The following is a 25,328-nucleotide window of genomic DNA, read 5'->3' on the forward strand; positions in this document are numbered from 1 at the left end:
ATATTTCAGAGCGGAACAGTGCAAGAAGCAACCAGATAGAGCAGGTTAGATTAAGGACATAGTCAGTGGTGTCTGGTGCACACACACACCTCTGACACATCATCGAGGTGAACATTTTATTCTCCCTTCATGTACTCAAAATTAGTTTACATAGCACTAGACTGTCATGTAAGGAGCCACACATCGATCAGAAAACAACCTCAGTGCCTTTTGTAGTGTTGTTATTATGGTTTTTGACTGTGATTTTGTGTCAGTGGTCAATACAAAGAGCGGGAGCCCGAGTGCAGGTGGAAGTGAACCATCTCAAGCCCCTGGCAGGAAGAGACTCATGTCATTTTTACATGAGAAATCAGCCATGGGATGTAAGGTACACAGCAAGGTTGGTGGGAGGAGCAATGCAAATAAATGACAATCTGGGATCCACTTGAAACCATATTTCTATGTTGGATGCAGTTTAACAAGGTATAATAAAAAGATGCTGGACATTTCACATTTGCTAAATGTTTATGTGACAAAAAAGCACTTAAGAGGATGTTTAATTTAGGTTTTGATTTATGAGTCAAAAAACAGCCAAACCACATACTGTACAGCAAGACTGGAATATTGAACAGTAGCAACTGTGCACTGTACGAGTGTGTGTGTGTGTGTGTGCGTGTGTGTGTGCGTGTGTTTGTGTGTATTTGTAAGTATAAAATGAATAACACATAACCCTAATGACGCAAACACAAAAATGATGGATAGACCCACACAGTCTTTACTTCCATCTTCATTTATTTGGCTCCTCTAATCAATTTTTTCTAATGCTTCCTTTACATCATTACGTTTCACCTTGGTTCTTGGTCTCTACACAGAGAATCTATTTTTTACTTCTGTCCTTGTATGTATGGCCTATGTTTCCCGCACAGGGACACCTGCCACGCTTGTTAGGAATTATTCATATATCACCTGAAGTATCTCTCTTTATCTGCAAAGTTTTACAATCACAGGATGGGTGACCATAAATGTTCATTACAACATGTCTTTGTGCAAAATGATTCATCTTATCTTTTCTGCTATAACCTGCATGTCAGCACTCCATAGCCACCACCTCATCTTTCTCCCAGCTACATGATCAGTGCAGAAGAATGGATTTAATTGGCGGTAAATCTATAACAAGACCAAAGGGTCTGTTTGTTGTTTCTACAAAAATCCATAACTCTCTCAATACAAAGCCTTAATCTTTTCTTACTCTAAATTCTGCACGGTAAATGAATAGCTTAGACCACAGACAGTTAGATACAATGGATCAATTTTACTTTACTTTTTACCTAGACTGTAGCAAAAATATAGTAGTGCTTAAGGGTTGCAACATAACTTGCATGCAATTTTCAGATTGATGTTTACATGATCCAACTTTGACAATTTTAAATAATGTATAATTGAAAACCTTTATTACATTTACAGGTCTGATTGTTTGTAACAAAACGTGCGATTTCATTTACTTTCATTTACCTACTAAAACAAAATTCCACTATCCTTCACCCGTGCTGTGAGGACATGCAAATGAAGGAACTGATAACAAGAAATAGTGTTGTTAGTGGAGTGCTGGTTGGCCCCGGTGCCACATTCTGCAGTAGCAGCAGTTATCCGGGGAGAGTCTTATCACAGCAAAAGGGAGTCTGCATGTCCTCATGGTTTTTTTTTTTCCTTTTATTCACACAGTACAAGAACATGCATGTTAGATAGACTGGGAATTCTAAATTGACCTTCGGTGTGAGAGTAAGCATGCATGGCCTGTCGGATGTAAGTGAAAGAAAAAGTGCAGAAAATACATTGATAAAGCACTTTCCAAGAACAAATGTCACAGAGTCCTTCACAAGGATAACAGTAAAGAGAGATTAAAAAAAACACAAAATGATAAAAGAGATAGAAGAAAAACAATAAAACTAAAAGGTAATCAAACAAGAGAAATGAGAGGCAACTAAACAAAAGCCTGTTTAAACAAATTAGGCTTAAGCTGCTTTTTAAAGGTATCCAATGGGAGATAGTTCCAAAGTTTACCAAATATCAAAAACACAGTCTTCTAACCCAACAACCCCTGATCAGAGGACCTCAGGGGTTTTTTTTATGTTGAAGGGCTTCAGTACGTCTAACACATATATGGGGACTTGGCTATGCCAGGTTCTGAAATTTAGAACAAGGATTTTAGTCTGAATTCTGAACCTGATGGGGAGCCAATGTAAAATAATCAAGCCTAAAGTTATATGGGACCTTCTGGATGTCTGGCAGCTGCTTTCTGGACCAGTTGTAGGCAGTGCAGAGATTAATTGCTCTGGCAAGTAAAAGGGGAATTAGAATAATCCAGACCAAATGAAACTCAACGAGGGATACAACAGGCAGTTTGACTAAATAAGACAAAATCAAGTCTCTTTATTGCATTTTGGGCAAAGCAAAAACAAGCAGAAACGAGCAACTCTGTTTTCTGAGGTTAGCTGAAAAAAAATTGTCAGCCATCAAATCTTTTATGGACTGTATGCAGCTCAGAAGAACGGATATCTAAAACATCTTCAAGCTTAAAAGAAAAATAACTGAATATCATCTGCATAATGTACTTGTTAAATTATAATAAATTATAATAATAATATAATAATAACTTGAGGACAAAGGTTTAGATGATTATTTAAAATTACACTTACTGAAAAAGACCTTCCAAAGGGATATGATGAGAAACACTGAAGAGTAGTTCCTGAAATACCCACCCACTCCCTGAGCTTGTCAAACAAAATATCATCATCTACAGTCAAATGCAAAAGCCAGATCAAGCAGCACTAGAACTGAACAAGGACTTACATTTCCCTCATCTGAAGTTCAGGCCCTGAAAGTTGGAACTAATCCCTTTTTGTGGCTCAGTTGTTTTGTAAGTCTAGAATAAAACAGTCCAATGAAAAGTGGCTGCTGCACACACACACACACACACACACACACACACAGTCTTTACCTAACGTTTACTGGGCTGTTTTATCCACTGAGGCCAGCGCAGAGGCGCACCTTGTCAACAGGCAAGGCAGGCAACTGCTTGGAGCCCCGAGCCACTAGGGGCCCCCCCGAGAGCTGAGGTGCATTCAATCAAAGATTGTCTAGTTACTTTATAAACTGTCTCAAACAGTGGCGAACGTTCGTGGTGAACATGTTCACTAGAGTGTAGTGTGCGAAGGTCTTTGGATCTGGAGGACATAGTATCAGCATTTGCACAAGCCAATTCCGTAAGCAGCATTTCTAAAAGCAGTGCATACTGTAAATTGGGCTTATGAGGAACTTACTACTGTATATAATTTGTAAATATGTACTGTAAATATTTTGTACAAAGTTTATATTAGGTTTTCAAAGTAATTTGCGGTATTTTATTCAATTTTTATTTTTTGTCTTTTTTAGTTATTTATTTATTCTTTACATGCATATTTTGAAAATAACAATGTTTTTCATGTTTGGAACATGTTTGGAATAAAAAGAGGTTTTATTTCATACATTTTTCATTGGTGTCAGATGTTTTGGTGACGAACACTGGTCGGTAGGGCCCCCTAGGATTTTTTTGCTTGGGGCCCCCACAGACTCTAGAATCGCCACTGGGCTAGCGGTATGTGTAAGATTCAATCTCCTCAGTACAGCTAACAACAGACCAGTTCAACGTGAAGTTGTGCTCATTTGTCTTAGCGAGCTGTATGTTAGTGGGCGTGGCTTAGAGGTCGAGGCTTAGTATGGGAGGCGGGGTGAACTTTAGAAATGACGCAAGTTTACACTGAAAATCAGAATGGCTCATAAAGTGAGATATTTTCAAACATAGGGGGCCCCTGAAAAGAAGGATGCCAGGGTTGTGTTTTATTCAGTGTTTTTGGGCTGGTACTGACTTCATATGTACTAAAGAACACTAATAAATCATTTCCCCATAATATGTTTTTGCCGTTCAACACCTTAATGTAGCATATCATGCAGTGTGATCAAAGGCAATTATGCAAAAGACAGAAAATGTTGACATGATGTAAGTGTGACTCTTAACGACCTGAGGTTAATTTTGGCACATTCTGACAGGTGTTTAAAAGGTATTAGTGTAACCAGTTATTAAGTGCATTATTTTACCACAGTCAAGTGACACATATTTGGATAAAAATATATCTTCAGGAGGAGCAAACATAGCTAGTGATTGCATTTGAATCTCATGATCTGCTTGTGAATGGTTTGGACAGAGTCATTTTCTCTTGTTGATACTTAATTTGCATGAGGACAATGGCAGGGTCAATGAGATTTGACCTGGAACAATTATATCCTTTTTCATTACTGAACAATAAGTGTCTATAGTGACTGCCTCAGATGCGTTTCTACAATGAGCTCCTGACAGCCTCTCACTTCAGTGCACAAAAGAATATAATTTCCATTTTATCTCACAAACCAAACATGGAAAATATCAGGTGGCTTCTGTTGAAGTGGATGAATGGCTTTAAGTCCTGACTGGAAAAAATATGCAGAGGGGAAAACATACTGAGTCCTCATCCTGATTTTGAAACAAATCACTGCGAATAAGCTTATACAGCAACAAAAATACATTCTAATGTCAACTGTGAAACAGAGTAAAATGCCAGAACTTGAGTATTTTCTTTTTTTTGTGACGACCTTTTACTTTTTCCACATTTCCACTCACACAGCTAGTGTTGTGGATGAAAGTGAATGAGACAATACTGTAGACTGAGCAGATTCAGAGCAGCAAGTTGTTTAAGCGAACTGTTTGAAGTTGTCAACTCTACAAGCACTACTTTGAAAGTGCGTTCGGTCAGTGTTTATTGTTTTCAGTGAACTGATTCTTGTAACTGATGTCAGAAAGGTCGGATAGTCTTCAAATTGTATATGCTGTGAGTTTCAGTTAGCTCACTCTGAAACAGTGTGCCCCTTAAAAGGGTTACTTTTAACTTTAATATTTAAAATACACTTAAGAATGTGCTTTTTTCACTTTTACTTGTAATCAGTTACAGACTTTCATGTCCATACTGTATGTTTTGGTTCAGCTTAAAATCTGAATCTTTTCATCAATGAACAGGGTAGTTGTTGTTCTTCGATCAAAAGCTTGCTGAACTGATCCACAAATTCTGAACTGCATATATTAATTAATAATTAATCTTTTATTACTGTCTTGAGCCTTAAAACTTCTGTGCCCTCCTCTGTGTATAAGACCCAGGACCTTTACATGATTGTCATCTGAGAAATGCAGTTGTAGGGATCACACATGATGATGTAAGAAGAGTAAGAAGACTGAATAGGAATTGTTAAAATGGAGGTTGTTTCCCTCGTGTCACCTTCCCTCAGATCAGGAATTCATTGCAGAGCTGAATTAAATATAACAGCCAAGCAAGTTTAACTGGTATCGTGACACAGAAGTAAGATTTGTATCGTTTGTATTCCCAGCATGGTCGCACAAGTGTGTCTTGCGCAGTTTGTGGTCCAGCAAATTGCCTCAGCCGGTGAGAGGTCACAGGAGAAACTTTTTCCTGTACATACAGGGGGGGTCAGATCTGTTGGAAAACTCCAACCTAAAAGCAACAGTCCTTATTACTGGAATAACATCAGCACTGCCTCTTTTGATAGCGAAGCTCAAAGACTGGCTACAAGTTAATATTAAATTCTGTTTAACTGACAGCGCTGATTGCTTTGTTAGCATCCTTTCTTCTAGAGATCAATGCTGTCATCTCGTCAAAGTGCCAAAGATAATGTCAACGCCTGCCTATTAGCAGTGAAACTTCTTGAACTGCTGCCTCCACTGATCACTAACCCTTGTTCTTTTGACTAAGAGAAAAGCTCACATTTTTCAGATCACTAATTTTGTCAGTAGGAGGCTCCCTAAAGGGAGAACTGAGGGAGTGCGAGTGAAGTAAAGAGGATAATAGATGAGTTTCCACCATACACAAGAGCTCATAAAAGGCTTATGTCTCAGTGGTGTATCAACTTTGAAATCTAAAAGAAAACCTGTGAAGGCTTCTCCATGTTACAAAAAAAAAACCTACCAAAATAACAACAGACAAATATGGCTGCAGAGGTGGCAGCAGGAGTGTGAAATGTTTATTTTCATATGGGAAACAATCTAAACCCAGTTTTACAAAAGTGAGTCACCAGGAATTCATTAATCCAAGCATTCTGCTGTGAAATGAGCATATGTTAAAAGTACTGCTTGTCTGGATTTTCCTTCATATTAGATTTGCATGTTCCATGGAGCAGGAAGAAACTGTTGGTGGACACATACACACGCAAACACTGGGTTTAATGCAAAAACTTTTTCAGATTCAAATCTGAAACATGTCTTAAATTGTTTCTGCTCACAATGTAGAAACAGAAGACTTCTTACTTTTAATGAACAGTTTAATATTTAAACAATTTAATAAGATATTCGAATAAGGTCATATGATTCTTAAAGCATATTCTGCAAAGAGACTCCACTCATGAGTTTTGGTCTCTTAACAACTAACTTGTTCAAACAACCAGTTTTTTACACAAGACTGACTAACACTTGTGCATATCTTTGACAAGGCAAAAACTGTGTGACTCAGGTGAAGAAAAGTCTACAAAAATTTAGTTTACAACCCATCAGAATTTCAGGCATCACAGCACAAGCCACCTCACACCATCCAATTCAGTGGATTCACAATCTGAACCTTGTTTTCATTTTGGCACCATTGTTTGGATTATTGTGTTCGTTTTCTCTCTCTCTGTCTCCTCTTGAATTGCAGACACAAAAACTATAGCCAGTCATTTTTTGGCTGTAAATATTTAAAAAGATTTTTATTGTAAATATGAAAACTTTTTGTGAGGATTGTTAGTTGTCCTCAAATCAGATGTTTTCAATATTGATAAATGAACATTTCACCCTATCTCAACTTCCAACACCCTTTGTGTGGGGTTGTCAAACATGTGACAATAACTCAAATTCCTGTTTTACAAAGTTGCACCACCAACGAATCCCCCACTGAGTATGTGTGATCAACGTGGTTTTGTTTTTGGATGCCAGTTTAAAGAGAGAAACCTAAACTTGGTCCAGGTAATTCATATTGTGGGTAGCAAGTAGCAGCTATAATAAATAATATCGATTACATATGGAGAAAAGCTTTCACAAGATGTTAATCATTGTAAATTTACACTGAAGCAGTGCCACAGAAAAATCATATTCGAAACTGCGACAAAAATGTGCCCGTGGCAAAAAGATAATAGAAAAGCAAAAACTCTCAGCAGGTAAATGTAAAAGTTACCATGTTCTCATTTTAAACATAAGAGAAAATTGAAAGACAAGACAGATATGCCAGCTAAATACCATATGCCACTCAGACTAACAAGGAGTTGGCTTTTGTAGACTAAATTAACCTTTTCTACAGTTTTAAAACATCAGGGAGACCTGAGACATGCAGGGATATAACAGAGATTGCAACAGTGTGACCTGATGATAGACTTTTAATTTGTAGGTTAGGTGGCAAATGTCTTTTGACACCTCAGTTATTGTAAGTGCACAGGCACCAAGAAACAGTGGAGTGTCTATAAAGGGGCTGTGAGGATCTATCCCCATGTGCCAGTCCAAACCATGTTCCAAAGCGCGAGCGAGCAGTGGTTTCTAACCTCTGTATTAAGGAAGTCAATCGAAAACAATCTCCCAAAAGCTCTCTGTCTATACAGGATTAACATTACTCACACTTGTGTACAATAAAGAGTGCAGTACTGTAAATGCTGCTGCTACCCTCACACCTTGTTTCTAAATTCCCACGGTGTATAAGACCATATGCCTGATTTCTGTGTATAGACTTCTCAATCAGCAAAATAGGGCTGAACAATCCAGTTATCCAAAAACCATTGGTTGAATATAAACACAACTGTTTCTTTCTCATCAAAAGGTAACAATTGGTTAATAACAAAAGCACATTTAGGATCTGTTATCGTCCCATTAGTATTCAACTTTCACACCAACTACAGTCCTAGTTGCACACACAGTTGAATCAAGCCACATATACAGCTCGATTTTAACTATTTAATTGGGTAACTCTCCCTGTCCCAGTATAGATGCACAGGGATGAAATCGAGTGAGTCACAGAAACATGTTCAATAGTGTGAGACAGTGGAGTAAGTATAGCTGTACTCATATTTGAGTAGCTCAATTTTGTGCAATTTTGGTCAAACTAACATGTTTTCATGCATTATAAAAGTCTGGTTTGGGTCACACGAGACCAATTTTTTTTTCCAGTGCCATGTAGATGATTAGCTTGTCCAAGGTTTACCATTCTTGAGACTGATTTTAACGACATTCTCGCAAATGCACTAAATTGTAAGGTCTGGATGAGCGTATCCTCTGACTTGCTCACAATAACTATGTTGACTCTTCTCAGGTCAAAACATCAATTTTTGCCCTTAGTGGCACTTAGTGTGGGGAGGCTGATGGAAGTGTCAGTACTAATACTCTTGTTCTTCACTATACATTTTCATGAACTTCAAATTTACCTCCATGCTTATTGTTTACACACATACTTTGCTTAACCCATATAACAACTGCAGCTGTCATCCCAATCACTAGCAGAGTACATTACCACAGTGGTGGCATGATGCTGTTGTTATATGTGGTCTTATTAGTTTCCATGCACAGACAGTAGAGTTGCATGGGTTATGGAACAGCTTGGGGGGGAGATGTTTTCTATTTTTGACACAAGGACAATACTCAACAGGAGCAAAAGCATGAGAGAATCAACAATTTAATGAGATGACAGTGTCAGGTTGTCTGAAAAGGCAGATGAAAGAGAAAAATCTCTGAACTGAGCTGAAAAACTGTTCTGATTTCTTTGTTTGAAATAGCAAATGAGCTCAGAGTATACAAACAAAATCAATTTTCACCTTTTAATACATAGTTGAAATAAAACTCAACTGAATTCTTCAGTTAAATACTTCTTCCCTACAGCGTTGTAGCTTTACTTGATAAAATATAAGGATTTACCAGAAGTTCTCACCGTCTCAATAAACCTTATTTAACCTCAGATGTAGGGGCACCACCTTAAAGAAGGAAAAACATAGAATCTTACGATTCTGGTATGTTAAGTTAATGTTTCAATTAATAATCAGTCTCATATCTCACTACTTTCGTGAATTCTCGTTTGGTTGGACAGACATTATGTAAAGAAAGCATACAACACAACCTGTGATTATACATATATATAGATATATGAACTATTTATTAAAACGATATGACGAAAGACATGAACCTTAAAACAAACAGGAGAAGCGTTGAATATGGGTGATTATATAAAACACTTAGTGAATTGAAAATAAAATATGAGGAATGGAGAGATACCGGATTTACTCAAATAGTTTAGGTTGGCTTACTATTTGAAGCTAAAGACGGACATCTTGGATTAATTTATCATTCTAATAGTGAAAGTCTCGAGACACCCATCTAACTGTCTATAAGATGAAAAACGGTGTAGCTCCTCTAGGTAGTAAGCATGAGACCCGAGATCGTTTCAAAACAGGGTTTATTTACAGTCTCCGACCGACCCGTGAGAACTGAAGAAAAGGAAAGTAACAAATAATCATGTAAATAAGTATGCTAATGCAGAGCTTGTAGCTTAATGTAATTACACAAATACACCAATAAAACACACCTCGTAGGCTGCACACTACCAAAGGGCTGAATCTTTTCTTGTCTTCTTTCTTCGTTTTCTTTCTTTACATTAATTTTGTAACTCTTTAACCTTACTTAAACCTTTTACCGAGTGTGGAGACAACCGGCCGTGTTGTTTTTCCCTTCTCATGCTCTGCCAGGCGGGGTCTAATTAAAAGGGTACCGTGTAGAAACAGGAAACAACTAATGAGCCCCCCCTCACCTGAAAGGCAGGTAGGAACCAAAAATAAATAAATGAGAATGTATTAAATTAACATGTGAGGCAGTTACACTCCCACCAAATCACCAAATCACAAGTGATTTCTTAGAACGACTTATGGAAACATATACTGTACATGAACATTACTTCAAATATTATCATGTAACAAATCAACAACTAATCAATAAGGCTAACTGATAGACTGAGAACTAGACAATGGTACACTGTGGTCTTAGTCTGCTTCCAACAGTGTAACCGTCTTCTGAATAGGCCTCTCCAGGTAGACTGGTTTGGAGGTGCGTCTTCCCATTTTATCCAGTGTTGGATCACTGAGTAACAACTTGAGTGTTCTCACTCTTCCATCCTTCCCAGGATAAACTTGTATGACCTTTGCCATCTTCCACTTGTTCCGTGGGATCCCATCATCTTTCAGAAGAACAATGTCATCGATCTGTACATTTCTGCGTTCCTTGATCCACTTTTGTCTGTGTTGGAGATTTAAAAGATACTCCTTCTTCCAACGTAACCAGAAGTTGTTGGCCAGGAGTTGAACTCGACGCCATCTTTTGCGGAGGTATAGATCTTCCCTGATGAACTTCCCAGGGGGAGGTGATATGATTGTGGACTTCATGGTCAGAATGTGGTTAGGTGTTAATGGCTCTGGACTGGATGAATCATTCAGGTTATCAGTAGTCAGTGGTCTACTATTCACAACTGCCATGACCTCATATAGAAATGTTCTTAGAGAGGAGGAGTCAAGTTGTTTAGCAGACTGTTCTAGGATAGACGTCAAAACACTTCTGATGGTACGGATCTGTCTTTCCCAGACTCCGCCCATGTGGCTTGAGGCTGGGGTATTAAAGATGAACTCACATTCCTTCTCCTTGAGTTCCTCTTGATCCATCTCTTTCAACGCTTCAACAAACTCTCGCCTTGCACCAACGAAGTTTGTCCCCTGATCACATCTTATCTGCCGCACTGCTCCACGAATGGCGATGAATGAACGCAGGGCGTTAATGAAGGCATCCGAGGTCAAGTCATCGAGCATTTCAATGTGAATTGCCCTGGAGCACATACAGGTGAGCAACAGTCCGTACCTTTTCAACTCCTTTCTCCCTTCCTTGATGTAAAATGGACCGAAGCAATCCATACCGCAGAAGGTGAATGGCGGCGTAGCTTCTGTTCGGTCCACAGGAAGATCTGACATCCTTTGTTGTTCCACACCTCTTCTGAATTTCCTGCACTTGGTGCACTTGTAGATATGGGATGAGACCAGGTTGCTGCATCCGAGGATCCATATGCCATTGGAACGGAGCTCATTTGTTGTCATTCCCCGGCCTTGATGGTGCACTCTTTCATGATAGTGCTTTACCAGCAATGATGAGATATGACTGTCTCTTGGAAGAACCACAGGATACTTTACATGTGGATGTAAGGCAGCATGAGTCAAGCGGCCTCCGACTCTAATGATACCTTGGTCATCCAGGAATGGATTCAGTCTGTGCAGCTTGGACTTCGGTTGTGTCTCCTTGTGATGCTGGAGATGCTGGATTTCTTGAGAGAGGTTTGTGTCTTGAACCATTTTTATTATGGTTAACTGTGCTTCCCTCCTTTCTTCTAGACTGGTGGCTTCACAGGACCGTGGCTTCAGGCCTTTGACTTCTCTAGCAAGGCGCTTTAATCTAGCAATGGCCTTAACCAATCTTGACCAATCAGAGAACTTGTGTAGGCGATCCAACAGTGACCTCACCTCCTTTGCCTGCGTGTCATAAACGTGGGCCTTCTTGAGCTCTGGGTCGCTACTTGGGATCTCTCCCACCTTGACATCTATAGGTGAGACTACTTCTTTGATCTGTGTTCTACAGACATAATGCACGTCACTTGTGGTGTTTGAAGCCAACTGACAATCTGGAATGACTTGCTTCACAACAACCTGGTGACTTACTCCTATTGCATCTCCATAATCAAGACAGAGGTTGCCATAGCCTACTATGCTCCAGCCCAAGTCTGTTCTCAGTCCAAATGGCTGATTTCCTTCACCAGGCACCACCTGTCTTGGAACAAGAGCTTGAGGACAGTTGTAGCCAATTAATAAGCCAACATCGCAACCTTGTAGTGGAGCTATCTTAGCTGCGATGTGTTCAAGGTGAGGCCAAACTTTAGCCGTGTCTGGTGTGGGAATATGTTCTCTGTTTGCAGGTATGAAGTCTCTTGTATAGGTCACCGGCAGAGGTATTACCTTGTCTGAGTAGAATCCTCTTACTTGCAAGTCAGTAACTCTTCGACATGGCACAATGGTGTTTCTTGAAGCCATGGTGGACAGCTTTAACTGAACTGGTTCATTTTTTGTGTGCAGACCCTTTAAAGTTTCTTCAAGGAGAAAGGTTGTGTCACTCTGTGTATCTAGGAGTGCATACACAAGAATTTCACATTCAGGCTCACTTGTGGCTGACACCCACACTGGAATGATAGTGGATGTATGAGTGTCTTTGATGTTCTGTGTGACTCTGTTTGACGTTGCCTCAAACGAGGAACTCATTGCTTTGTCTTGTCGCCGTTCAAAGCTTCCTTCTTTCTGCTTGTCATAGTCATTTGCTCGATTAACCCTTGTTAGCATCTTTCTTTCTTTAGTGCGATTATCATGGAGGCAAGTTGGATGTCCTTTCTCACATATGTTGCAGGTCTGTCTCCTTTCACACTCCTTTGAGCGATGACCGGATTGCAGACAGCCAAAACACAACTTGTTTTCCTGAACAAACTTAACTCGTGCGGAGACTGTTTCCTCCATGAACTTGTAACACTTGAGTAAACCGTGACCTGTCTTCTCACAGAAGGCACAGCTTGCGACGACAGTCCTTTCGCCTGAGTTTGTTGCCAGCACCTTTGCTCCAGGAGCTCTGTTCCTTGGAACCTTGTTCTTCTCACTTTCACCTGGTTTTAGAGCATACAGAGATGTTATTGGGTTGCAAGCGATTCTGGCTTCACGTGTGAGGAATTCAACAAAGTTGCTGAAGCTTGGGAACTTATGACTTCGCTCTTCAACTTCCATGACCTTCCTATTCCATCTAGAAGTCAGCCAATCTGGAAGTTTAGCGAGTATCTTCTGATTCTCATTACAGTCATTAAGTACCTCAAGGCCCTTGATTTGGGACATGGCCACCTCACAGCTGCGGAGGAAGTCAGCAAGTTCTTGAAGTTCCACACTGCTCTTGGAACTTACTTTGGGCCATAAATCAAGCTTGTCCCTGAAGGCTTTGGCGATGAGAAATGGATTGCCATATCTCTCTTCAAGGATGGTCCATGCTGCATGATAGGCTGAGTCTGTGCCTAGCAGGAAGTAGCTCTCTATGGCTTTTTTGGCTGTGCCACTCACATACTTTCGCAGGTAATATATTTTTTCTTCACCTGGTATGTTTTTTCTGTCAATGAGTGTCTGAAATGAAACCTTCCAGTCATTAAATCTGAGTGGATCACCACCGAATGTTGTTGGTTCAGGTACAGGAAGACGACTTGCACTGATGGACTCTGCAAACACTCTCAAAAGAGCTGCTGTGTTATCTTCTCTCCCTAGCAGTGTCATAGCTTGTAGTGGAGGCAGATGTTGAGACAAGTTACCTTCATCTTTAATTTCTTCCTTCTCCTTCAGGGAGACATGTTGATGGAGCAGTTCATCTATTTCATCATCTGAGCATACATTCTGTTCATACACTTGCTGTCGTGCTTTGGCAGCCTTTAACTTCTTTACTGTCTCCAATCGTTCCACTTCTCTTCGCTTGGCCTCTATCACCCTTTGTCTCTCTGCATTTTCAGCCTCAAGTTGTTCGAGTTCTTTGATTTGACGTTCTTTCTCTAACAGTACCTGCAATGCGGCTTCATTGGCGGCGACTTCAGCAGCAGCCTCCTTTCTGTGAGCAGAATACTGGCTTGAACGTCTGGATGTGACCTTTGAGCTGCTTCGAGAATGAACTGAAGACCTGGCGGACTTGGGCTTGCTATGGTGAGAGATATTTGTTCTATCTGATGCTGCAGACTTAAACACAGATTCTCTATCTCCCTCTTTCCTGTCTTGTTTTTCAATCCCTTGATCTTCATCAGTTTCTGTGTGTAGATAGCTTCTAGCAGTTTTAATTATTGTCTTTGTTACTGCTTCACAGGTGTCTATTCTGCGACGTGTGTCGGGGTCTGGAATGTCAATGCGCCTCAACTCTTCATAAACATCATTCAGGTCCCTTGCAGCATCGCTTACCTTAGTGATGTGTTCATGCAGCAGGCTGTCTGAGCATGCTCCACTCAGCCCATCTTTAGCATCCTTAACGACTGTCTTCCACTTCTTATAGCTCTTCGTGAATCGGTGTTCAACCCTTTTGACTTGCTCTTTGTGCAATTCTTGGCCTTTTTCCGTTAACTTGCGAGCTCTTTGACTTCTTTGTGGCTCTGGCGAAGCGTGGCAAGCAGCTTCGATGCCTTCAGATGCTTGTGATTGAGTGTCTGTCCCATGCTGCTGTATGTCTTCACCACCACCATTTCTGTCACTCTCAGAGAAATGTTCTATGTCTGACATTTTAACTTGATTACTTCAGTTAGATTTAAATGTTGTACTACCCTTAGCTTTGTAGTTATATGCACTCATGGAATGGCCAAATAGCCTTAGTGTAGCTGAATCACCACTCAGTTTTTAACATATAGCAATGGTTATACTTTCTGTTCAATAATTTGGCTTATTCACTAATTGTCTTATTACCATCAGTGATAACTAAACAAAAAACATGTCAGCATAGTTAGAGATGCATTAAACATTAGCAATTCACCATTAAATTACTATGGAGCTGTTCTATCATAATATTAACACTACTTGTTTTGACAGAAAGTTTACAGTGTAACTGTCGATAAACACAATCTCAGCATCAACGTAATGTTAGTATCAATGACGGACTTCAACAATGAAAGGTGAGTGAAAACAACAAAACTAGAAAATGATGCAAAATGTTTCAGTCTCTTGTGCAAAGCACTCAAAGTCTCTTATTTACATCAGATTCACACTAGTAACACCTTAACCCTCCCGCAGCTGCTTCCTTGGTTGCTACGTGGACGGCAATAAACGATGCACCCGCGACGTGGAGAGGCTTCATCCCGACCGTGGATCACCGTGCTAGCTAGCGTCGTTTCCTCGGCTACTCACGCGAAGCAGTCGAGTTCTCACTGTAGCTCCTCTAGGTAGTAAGCATGAGACCCGAGATCGTTTCAAAACAGGGTTTATTTACAGTCTCCGACCGACCCGTGAGAACTGAAGAAAAGGAAAGTAACAAATAATCATGTAAATAAGTATGCTAATGCAGAGCTTGTAGCTTAATGTAATTACACAAATACACCAATAAAACACACCTCGTAGGCTGCACACTACCAAAGGGCTGAATCTTTTCTTGTCTTCTTTCTTCGTTTTCTTTCTTTACATTAATTTTGTAACTCTTTAACCTTACTTAAACCTTTTACCGAGTGTGGAGACAACCGGCCGTGTTGTTTTTCCCTTCTCATGCTCTGCCAGGCGGGGTCTAATTAAAAGGGTACCGTGTAGAAACAGGAAACAACTAATGAGCCCCCCCTCACCTGAAAGGCAGGTAGGAACCAAAAATAAATAAATGAGAATGTATTAAATTAACATGTGAGGCAGTTACAAACGGGTCGACCTTACTTTACTGAAGTCCTGTTTAGTCAGCTCGGAACACAGCAGGTGGTAGCCACGCGGGGTCCAAGTGGATTTCTCTCGGTTCCGCTCTCAGGCCCTTCCTTGGTTGTGGATGACTTTCGTGGACTTTTCAGTTACTTGGTTGGTCGTTTCTTTCCACCGGGAAACAGGAATTGGCTGGTGTCGAGGACTTCACCGTCCAGAATGACAAAATCGTCCAAGTGGTTGGTTGGTTGCTGACCAACTTCTGATGAGGTGAGCTTGGCGCTGGATTTCTTGGTAGGAAAACTATGTGATGGCGTGCAGCAGCGGAGGTTAAAGACGTGCGACGTAAAAAGACATGGATGACGATGGACGAACAAAAAAACAGAAAGCTTGTATCTTTAGACTACTTCATTCTGTTTCTATCTTTGTTCGGATCTTCTTCTTCTTCCTCATCTTTCTATCCTGTCTTAGTCTTTTTATCTTCTTCTGCATCGTTCATTCTCTCCGCATCATTCTATTGTCTTCTGTCTCGTGTGTCTGGCTCATAGATGTATGGCTTTACTCCATGGTTTACTCTTTCTGCTCTCTCATGTTTCAAAGGGAAGAGTTCAAAGTAGATAAGACTGATTTTGGATCGCGGGTTCCGTGGTTTCACTCGCGGAGGCTGGTCATGACGTAGGCTTACGCTACACTTTCAGCCAATGATATGCCTGAAACTGGTGTGACGTCTGCCTGGGTGTTTTTGTAAGGCGATCTGTTCTAACGTTTATAGAGATTTTTGGATGAAACAAAGAAACTCTATTTCTCTATTTCTTCCGTCTCATAAAACATTTGTCTCGATGATTCTGAAAACACCACAACTTGTTAAGATATGTGGATTAAAGACTTATGATATAAAGACATCAAATAACACATAACATGATTATGAGTCTCAAAATTCAGATGAATATCTGTAAAGTTGTGACATATGAATAGCGAAACAAACAATGTTATTTTCCAAACACATTTAATACAGTGTTAAGATTTGGCTGAAAGTGAATCTAAGTAAAGTCATATCCAGTTCTATTAAGGCATCTGGTTCTCTTATCTGGGGGGAATGAGGGTAAAATGTCAACTTCGATTTATTGGTCCAGATAAGATAGGGAATAGGTTAGTCTCCCATTTCTCCAAAAAGGATTCTTTGTTTGTTCAGTTTAACTTGTCAATGCATCCCTCAAGTTTATGGCAAATGTATGTTGCTAAATCCACTCCCAAAAGCTTTCATAGGCCGAAGGTGGTTGTAAATTAGACGATTTCAGTCCCTTTCCTTTGTGTAGACTTCCACATCTGGTCTTTACCCAGAAAAACATCCCCCACAGGGATGCTTGTATCTTCCAAAGGTTTCAAAATGGTATATTAATTCCACACTGGAGCTTGCTACACCGTAAAACTTCAATATTTATCCATCTCAATACAGATTGTTCAGCTGCCTCTGCGTCTCCGGCAGCAGGCTCAGGACTCCTTACAGTGATTCTCAGATACAGCCACAAGCAGTGAAAGGCCCCAATTAACCTTGACTTGATACATCTCCTCCAAGGGGGGCACTCACCAGCTCTGGTGTTAGGCAAAGAAATTGACTTGCCTCAGCAGACAGCAGTTCCACTTGTCAGTCAGCTGACTCAAACCATCTGACAATCTGTCTCCTGCTAAAGAAAATTTCAAATATTTTTTCAACTAGACCTCTAGCAGCTTCAAAACAGCTTAGAAATCAAAACTACCTTATTAAGGTTAGGCTAAGATAATGGTTAGGGCTAAAATATATCAAAATTATCATTACATCAATGCTCAAAATCTTTCTTGCTTGCCTGGGCACTACCTCAAGACAAGAATTCAAAATATAAACCAATAGGTACAGCATGTACCTACTGACCCATATGAGTGGAGACATTCTTTACTGATAATACACCTTGAATATGTGAGGTAAAAAATTTAGGACCAGAACATTTCCGGACTCCAACACCAGCATTTCTATCAACTTAAAAGTGCTTCTCTAAATATTTGGAATCAAAAAGCCAAAGTTTCTTTCAAATATATCTGCTGGAGTCATAAAGGCAGCCAAAATGACACTGGAAATCATGGTCATGGTTTCAATGCGGCAGAGTTTAATCCACACTTTTTCCTTTGTAGAAAAAAACAGAAAACTGTGCTCTCGAGCTGCTCCTTTTATGCAGTTCAACTGGGATGAGCTCATAGGGGGCTCTATCAGTTTATTTCTTTGGAAATAATGGCATCACTGGTTAGGTGTCTCGTTATATTGGACCCATACTCTGGCCTACTTTTTGCCCCTTATAGACTGATTGTAAGGATGTACTACTGGATGACAGCATGCACAGCTTTCCTCCTGCTGGTCTCTGGGCCACTGCTCAAACATGGACTCATTACTTCTCCATACTGTACCAAACATTCTTGCCATTTATTGAAGGATATCTATTGCGAATACTTTGCATTGTAGTTTACTTTTCATGACTGATCACGTAAAGTGCAGTGTTTGCCAAGGCTCAACATTTTCCACTTCATAAAATGGTCCTGATAATTAAGATCGTGTGGATTAGCAAATACTCTCCCCAGGGATGCCAAAGAAACGTCTCAAGCCTTTCCTTTTGTTTGATTCCTTTTTTTTTCTCTGCTGTCCATCAAATTGCTTTCTTTGTTTAATATAACATATGCATCTCGCACTGTTGCTTTGTTGAGGCTAAGGAAGTTCAGATGGAGGACTTTGCAAAAAATAAACTGAATACTAAGCCTGTTGCCATTTATAGAAGCCTGTTCCAAATCAACAAAATCCTTTGAAAATATGCGGCAAGATAACAATAAACATAAGGATTATGTAGCTTTAAAAAGAATATCAAATAATGTCTTAATTGGTTATCACATCAAGTATTGTTCTATAATACATATTTTATGTAAATATGCCTCAATGTAGTAGACACAAAGTCAGCTACAAAAATAAATTGTTGCCATTTGCAGTAAGTTCAGAAAAGTGTGGCCTTTTTAATATATATATGTGTATAAATATATATGTGTATATGTGATTTATTTTAATATGAAGTTTACCAGATTACAGTGACTTGAATTCCAAACTTGTTTTTGTACTCGATATACTTTCTTCTGGACAGCATACAGAGAAAATGCTACCACAGATTTTAAAGTATGTGTCAACCAGGGAAAAAGAAAAGAAAAAGAAAAGTTTATTTCTTTTGTTACATAGAGATTTCCTTCTTCCAAACTGAAAAAGACTGCAGTGTTACAGTTTGTCTCGTTTCCTTCCATTTTGCCTTCCATCATCATTTTTTTCACGCTATTGTAGATTTTAATCAGGTATGTGTACAGGGAGTGACTTGTGCATAGATACTTTGATCATGAGCAATTACAACACATGCATACATTCATTTTTCATTTTTAGAGTATTAACTATTCAAAACCTGCTTTACTGTTGCAGACACATCATCGTGGATACTTTCATACTGAAAAGTTAAGTGGTCTCCTTATAATAGCAAATGCATTCCATTCTAGCTAGTTAATAAATAAGAAAAGCTCCACACCGTCTACACTAATGTCCCCTGTGTACCTAACAACCTCTTACTGCTGCAAAGCGCAAAAACTTGCAGTAAATTATTAATTACTTAGCTTGTAACATTGTCAAGTTCAAAGGGATCAAGGACACCCACCAAAGGAATACTTCTTAAGATGGGACCTGAGAATAGGTGAAGAAATTAAAACCAATGCAAACTGAATGTCAGTGCTTCAGACAGTACTTTCTGCTGTAAGGAAACCAATGAAACCATGTAAGCTAATTGGCTGCTGAGTTCATATAGAATCTTTTTATCCATCCTATAAATCTCAAGTACCGTCAGCAGCACAGTGTGCAGTTCTTGATTGTGTGTTGTGAATATTGTTGGCACTATGCAAGCTTGATGTCTGCATTGCAACCCACGACAGTATCCAACAGGCGGAAAAACAAAATGCATATTCAATGGAAAGTCGCTGACAAAAGATACAAGACATCGCTCCCACTGGGAACTCATACCAGGCAATATATAAGCAAAGATGGGTCTCATGGGAAAATGATAAATATCAGATTGGATTTTACTGCTGGAAAGAGCTCAGTGGAAAAACAGAATGACAGACTGATGCAGAGTTAGCTTTGTTGTTACCATTGTTATGTAATAACTAATTAGCTCTCTTGCTCTGTGGCATTTGCTTTGCTTGGTTCTGTTGTTGAAGTTGCCGACGCGCAGGTTTAAATTCATGAAAATAGCACTGCCATGATCTTTTTTTCCCTCGGCTCTGCGTGGGTTGTAAATCAGAGCAGACTGAGGCTGGGGTTGGTTCCTATAATAAAACTAATGAAACATGTTTATACTCCATTTATTGCTCTGTGTCACAACTAACAGGGAATACACAACATTACGACAGCAGCGTGTTCATCCATGTTATGTTCGTTATCAAAAGTTGAAATGCATGTTATAGCCTTATCATTATTGTCCCTGCCTCACAGATGAAGCCTCTGTTAGCCACGTTAGTCCCGTTGTTTCAGACTATCATGGATATAAATTCTTCTCATGTAAAAATGTCTGGTCAGCTTTTGCAAATTTCTCTCCAAAATCTTGGAAGTTTGTGGTCCCTTAAAAATGTTCTCTGCTAACTTTCAATACATGGCACTGTAATGTATACAATGCACCTTATATTGCACATGTATTACGGTTACATACGTGTCACTTTCAAATCCAACAAAAATGTATATCAGAGAAAGCTAAGTGTATTGCAGATAAACTAGAACATTTTATCTTTTGTTTTGTCTTTTTGTGAGCATGTTTGTTCTTCACATAAATGACAGGATATAAAAACATGCAGTCTTTCTTTCTACGGTCTTGTAACATTACCGTGCCCTGTCTCTTGACATATTTGGTGGTTTTTGGAGGCAATTTTTGTCGGCCTCTAAAGCAAGACAACAAATTCATGTGTATAGCCGCTAATGTACGAGGTCAACCAGAGCAGTTCTTACAACAGTGATGTTTCATCCCATAACTAGAGAAAAAAAAATAATCAAGATTTCAGCAAGTTTAAAGGGAAAAGTCCATTTAGTTTCAAGAAAGGCAGTTTACGTGAGAGCAGCATTCGATAAAAGATTCAAAGCAGGAAAGAAACGGGTAGTCAGAAGAGATTTAAAAAAATTCAAGAAAAATAGTGAAAGGTTTTAAGAAAAACTAAGATTGCAACCATTAAAATAAATAAATGAAATTCCACTAAAAAATTTTGATTCATAGAAAGATACAGGAAACACACGGTAAGAAATTCCAAAGACTTGACATGGATTATGGCATCTCTTCCAGTATGTGCTGGGAAAGGCTCCAACAACCACATGACCCTAAGCAGGTATAGCTGAGGTACAGAAAATGATTTGATTAATTGGAAAGGAACACAAAAATATATCAAGATTCAGTAGTTTCAAGAATGATCATAGACTAAGTGAAACAAAGACTCAAAAACAGGAAAATGAGAAGACAAACCGTGTCCTCTGATGAATTAAACAAAAATATATCACTCTGTCTTTTTGTCCAACTGTGAAATTTCTGGGCCACGATTCCCATGGTGAAGCAAGTTCTGAGGAATTATGGCTCCTCATTTATCCACTCAAAGACTCAATGTACAAGAGAGGTGGCCCCAGTAGTTCTGTTTCTCCTCTCCCCCCCTCTAGCGAGAGTCTTAATTATTTCCAAGAGGCCATAAATTATCAATCTGGAGTAAAACAATTGCATCCCGAAATGACTGCAACAGACACCTAATGACTACAAAGGAGATGAGTGCCCACATTCCTTAAACTCTCTATACTATATAACTTAGTCTGGTCTATTTGAACAAATATGCTACAGCTTATAATCCATGTGTGACATTTGTGAAGAGTCTGTCATCTCACCTTAAATCTCAATAGCACCTTTCTTGGTGAGTGTTCCCTTGAAACATGAATATCTTAAGAGAAGTTACGTGGTGACAGCCACTGTGCAATTCAAGTGTCATGTCATATACAGTACAGTACAGTATGGCCTCTATTCATTATGCTAATATATAGGACAACAGCTTGCAGTGTGAAGATCAGGGACTGAAGTAGGAATTTAAATGAGCCAATCTGTTGATGTTTGAAGGGTTTTTACTTTGTTTGTTTAAAGTTAAGTTAGGAGTATAGTGTCAGTTTTACCTGGTCCAGAGCAAAATGCAGCAATCACAGCCAGTATACAAATGTAACTGAGGTATGGCATCCATGACACACTATCCTGGAATGACACAGGTAAAAGGTTCAAATTCAAGGGACATGATCCCTGTGGAAGTTCTGCTGGTGAACACTGAATAATATACTGGGTCCACTCTAAATATCGTTCATCGTTTACAGTTTTTTGGTTTGCAATGTTGTTTTTTTGCATGAAGAAGAAGAAGAGCGGCTCACCTGGAAATTGAGGAAAACTGTGAGCAGGCTGAAGAACACAGCCATGGAGGAGAAACCAAATATGAGAAGGGGCCTCCTCCCAATTCGCTCTATTACCAGGCCCTGTAGACAGGACAAAAAGGATTATATTTGAAGGCTGTCCAATTACATCATGATCATAGGCTGATTGCTAAACGTACGGAAAGTCATGGATCGAGGGTAAACAATGTCAACTGGTTGATGGTAAGATTAGTTAGACCACATATTCTTCAAAAACTACTGAACTTAATTTGTTCAGACATTCCTTGAACTCAGGGGAGGAAATGTATTTACAGATAATCTTCTGACTTCTGCTGCTTCAGGTTGAAACTCTTTACAACTCTGGATGTGGCTCATCATTAATTCTGTGGCCACTCCACTTTTTGCTCAGGTGCTTCTCTGGATAATGGATGAAGCATTGGGTGTGAAATTGGGGCCTTTAACAAGCACAAGTTGCACCTGCTGGCCTTTTTAATACTTTAATACAATCATCCTGGCTCCGCTTCAGGAGAAGCTCTCCCAGCTGAGTGTGCCTGACTCCACCTGCAGGTGGATTACAGACTTCCTGTCTGACAGGAAGCAGCACGTGAAGCTGGGAAAACACGTCTCCGACTCACAGCTCATCAGCACTGGTTCCCCCCACGGCTTTGTTCTTTCTTCTCTGCCTTTCTCCCTGTACACCAACAGCTGCACCTCCAGTCACCAGTCCGTCAAGCTCCTGAAGTTCACGGGCGGCCCCACTCTCATCGGACCTATCTCTGATGGTGACGAGTCCGCCTACAGGTGGGAGGCTGACCATCTGGCGACCTGGTGCAGGGAGAACAACCTGGAGCTCAACGCTCTAAAGACAGTGGAGATGGTTTTGGACTTCAGGAAGAACTCAGCCTCACCTACCCCCATCACCCTCTGTGACTCCACAATAGACACTGTGGAGTCTTTCCGCTTCCTGGGAACTATCATCTCCCAGGACCTCAAGTGGGAGCTGATGTTCAGCCCAGCAGAGGATGTACTTCCTGCGGCAGCTGAAAAAAATTCAACCTGCCAAGGACAATGATGGTGCACTTCTACTCCTCCATCATCTGGTACGCTGCTGCCACCGCCAAGGACAAGGGCAGACTGCAGTGTGTTATTCGGTCTGCAGAAAAGGTGGTGGGCTGCAATCTTACACCTCTCCAGGACCTTCCAGGACCTGTACGCCTCCAGGACTCTGAGGCGGACAGGGAAGATTGTGGCTGATCCCTCACACCCCAGTCACAAACTCTTTCAGACACTCCCCTCTGGCAGGAGGCTGCGGTCCATCAGGACCAAAACCTCACGCCACAAAAACAGTTTCTTCCCATCCGCTACTAGCCTTATCAACAAGGCTCGGAGCCCCCCTTGACACTGACTCTCTCCCTCTCCTTGCTTTTAAGCACCTTCCTATTGGAATACCCTCGTTTGAGCTTTAGATTTGGACATCTTCTAAAAGCAGTGGAATTTACTATGTATCTGTATATCCCAGCAGGCATGGTCCCTGCAGTCAGGAGGAATTTCTATCCCAAATACTACCCATATTGCCGCCTCACACAGGCATACTCAGAGACAAACACCAGCAGACCTGCAGCTCATTAAGGTCTCCGAAAGTTTCAGAACATGGATATTTATGAGCCTGTGTCTGTGTGAGAGAGAGAGCTTGTTTCATTAGAGTGGGAACAGAAGTTTGACTAAAATAGGACTGCATAATGCATCACAAGATACTGACAAGACCTGGGAGACAAGGTTGTCATGTGATGCTATGTCTTCTTCAGGTGTTCACTCTTCTATGTACATTAGGTCATTTGCACATTTTAGTTACTTGTTTCATGTGTTTTCATTAATTGCCTTTACGATGACTTGCAAGCTGAACATGCTAGCTAAAAAAAACATCTAACAACAGTAATTATTTCTTCAGCTAACACATCGTTTGTAAGTCGTTCCACTTTCTGACAAAAAAAAGCTGTGATATCCTTTTTATGTGCAAAACTAATAGAGTTAACTCATAATTGAATTGCAATAAGTGAGCTTCACACAATCCAATATACTATTCTACTTTTTGGCAGACTTGACAGAGGTCAGACTGGTAACTTCAGCCCTTGCGGTTGGCAGGATTAAAATGTCTGGTCACAATTCATCACATCAAGAAGCAGATGAGCCATTACAGACAGCTGGCTACAGCTTAAGGCTGCTCCGGTCTTTCCTTTTACTGCAATCTTAGGATTTGAATAAGGAAATCTGTCACATAAAAATGAAAACAGCAGTGCTATAACATTTTTTATTATGATGACTATTTAAACCTAAAACAATATGTTTTTAGACAAAAATATTAAAAGCTATTAATGTATTTCTTACTATATGGCAGCCATCTACACAATGTTAAGTAGTCTGGCTACCGTAGGACACATAATGAAGATGGTGTTTTCAGAATTAATTTTTCTCTTTTTTTCATCCATCCAATACAGAAAAATATAATGGACAAACTCTTTCAGTTGAAAGCAAATGCTATCTAAATTAACTTGTGTTTATATCTGTAACTTGAAGTGCTTCCTCGCTGCCACAAGGTCACTTTTCACATTCCAAAATAATTTGTTTGTGTTTAGACTTAAATTTGCCAAAGGGCTCCAGAGTGTGACGACAAGGCCGGATGTGTGTGAATTAATGCAGGGTGGCACAAAATCCTCAGCTCTCGTTTGTTGGCTAGCCGAATAGTGACAAGTGTGCTGCAATGAAAGGGCGTTTGCCCAGTAGGGCACTGGAAAAGAGGGCAGGAGGTCAGTAGATAGCATGCAGCATTTAGGGCGTCATAATTGTGCATGCTTGTTTTTATTTCCTTTTTATGTATTTCACAAATGACTTTTAATATTAGGTAAGTTGAGACTGATATAAATAACACATGATCGTTCAAAATAAAGTAAAATAAAAGTCAGATAGTTTAGCTGATATGGTACTGAATTTCTACAGAGTTGGCAGCTGAGATTGGAAGAAAATGGGAAGCAAGAGGTAAAAGGCAGTTTTTACAGTGACTGACATTTCTCCTGTAAATGATCAGCTTTTTCAGTGACCTTCCTTTATCCACTGGTGTCCACATGGCTGAAAGAGTGCAATGATTTCACCAGAAGGACACTCAGAGTGCAGTCCTCTGTCGAAATAATAGCTCTCTCTCGTACTTTTAAAGAAAGTAATCTGGGTCTGCACCAAAGAACAATGGATTCTTAATTTGTCAATGCTCCACCTCTTTGCCAAATTTCATTGGATTCTGCCAGGAGGGGGGAGGGCGACA

The 25,328-nt window shown here is 40.0% G+C and overlaps 1 protein-coding gene across 1 annotated transcript in view; it reads right to left on the reverse strand.

The window, feature by feature from the left end:
• slc2a9l2 (solute carrier family 2 member 9, like 2) overlaps window positions 1-25,328 on the reverse strand; it is a 117,643-nt gene that overhangs the window by 26,632 nt on the left and 65,683 nt on the right. Inside the window, exons 11-12 of the mRNA XM_075459975.1 lie at window positions 22,016-22,117; window positions 21,770-21,845 (exon numbers count right to left, since the gene is read on the reverse strand). Coding sequence (XP_075316090.1) covers window positions 21,770-21,845; window positions 22,016-22,117 — 178 coding nt within the window. The remainder of the gene's footprint in view (window positions 1-21,769; window positions 21,846-22,015; window positions 22,118-25,328) is intronic.

The sequence above is a fragment of the Odontesthes bonariensis genome, chromosome 3 (assembly GCF_027942865.1).
Source record: "Odontesthes bonariensis isolate fOdoBon6 chromosome 3, fOdoBon6.hap1, whole genome shotgun sequence".
Classification (NCBI taxonomy): domain Eukaryota; kingdom Metazoa; phylum Chordata; class Actinopteri; order Atheriniformes; family Atherinopsidae; genus Odontesthes; species Odontesthes bonariensis.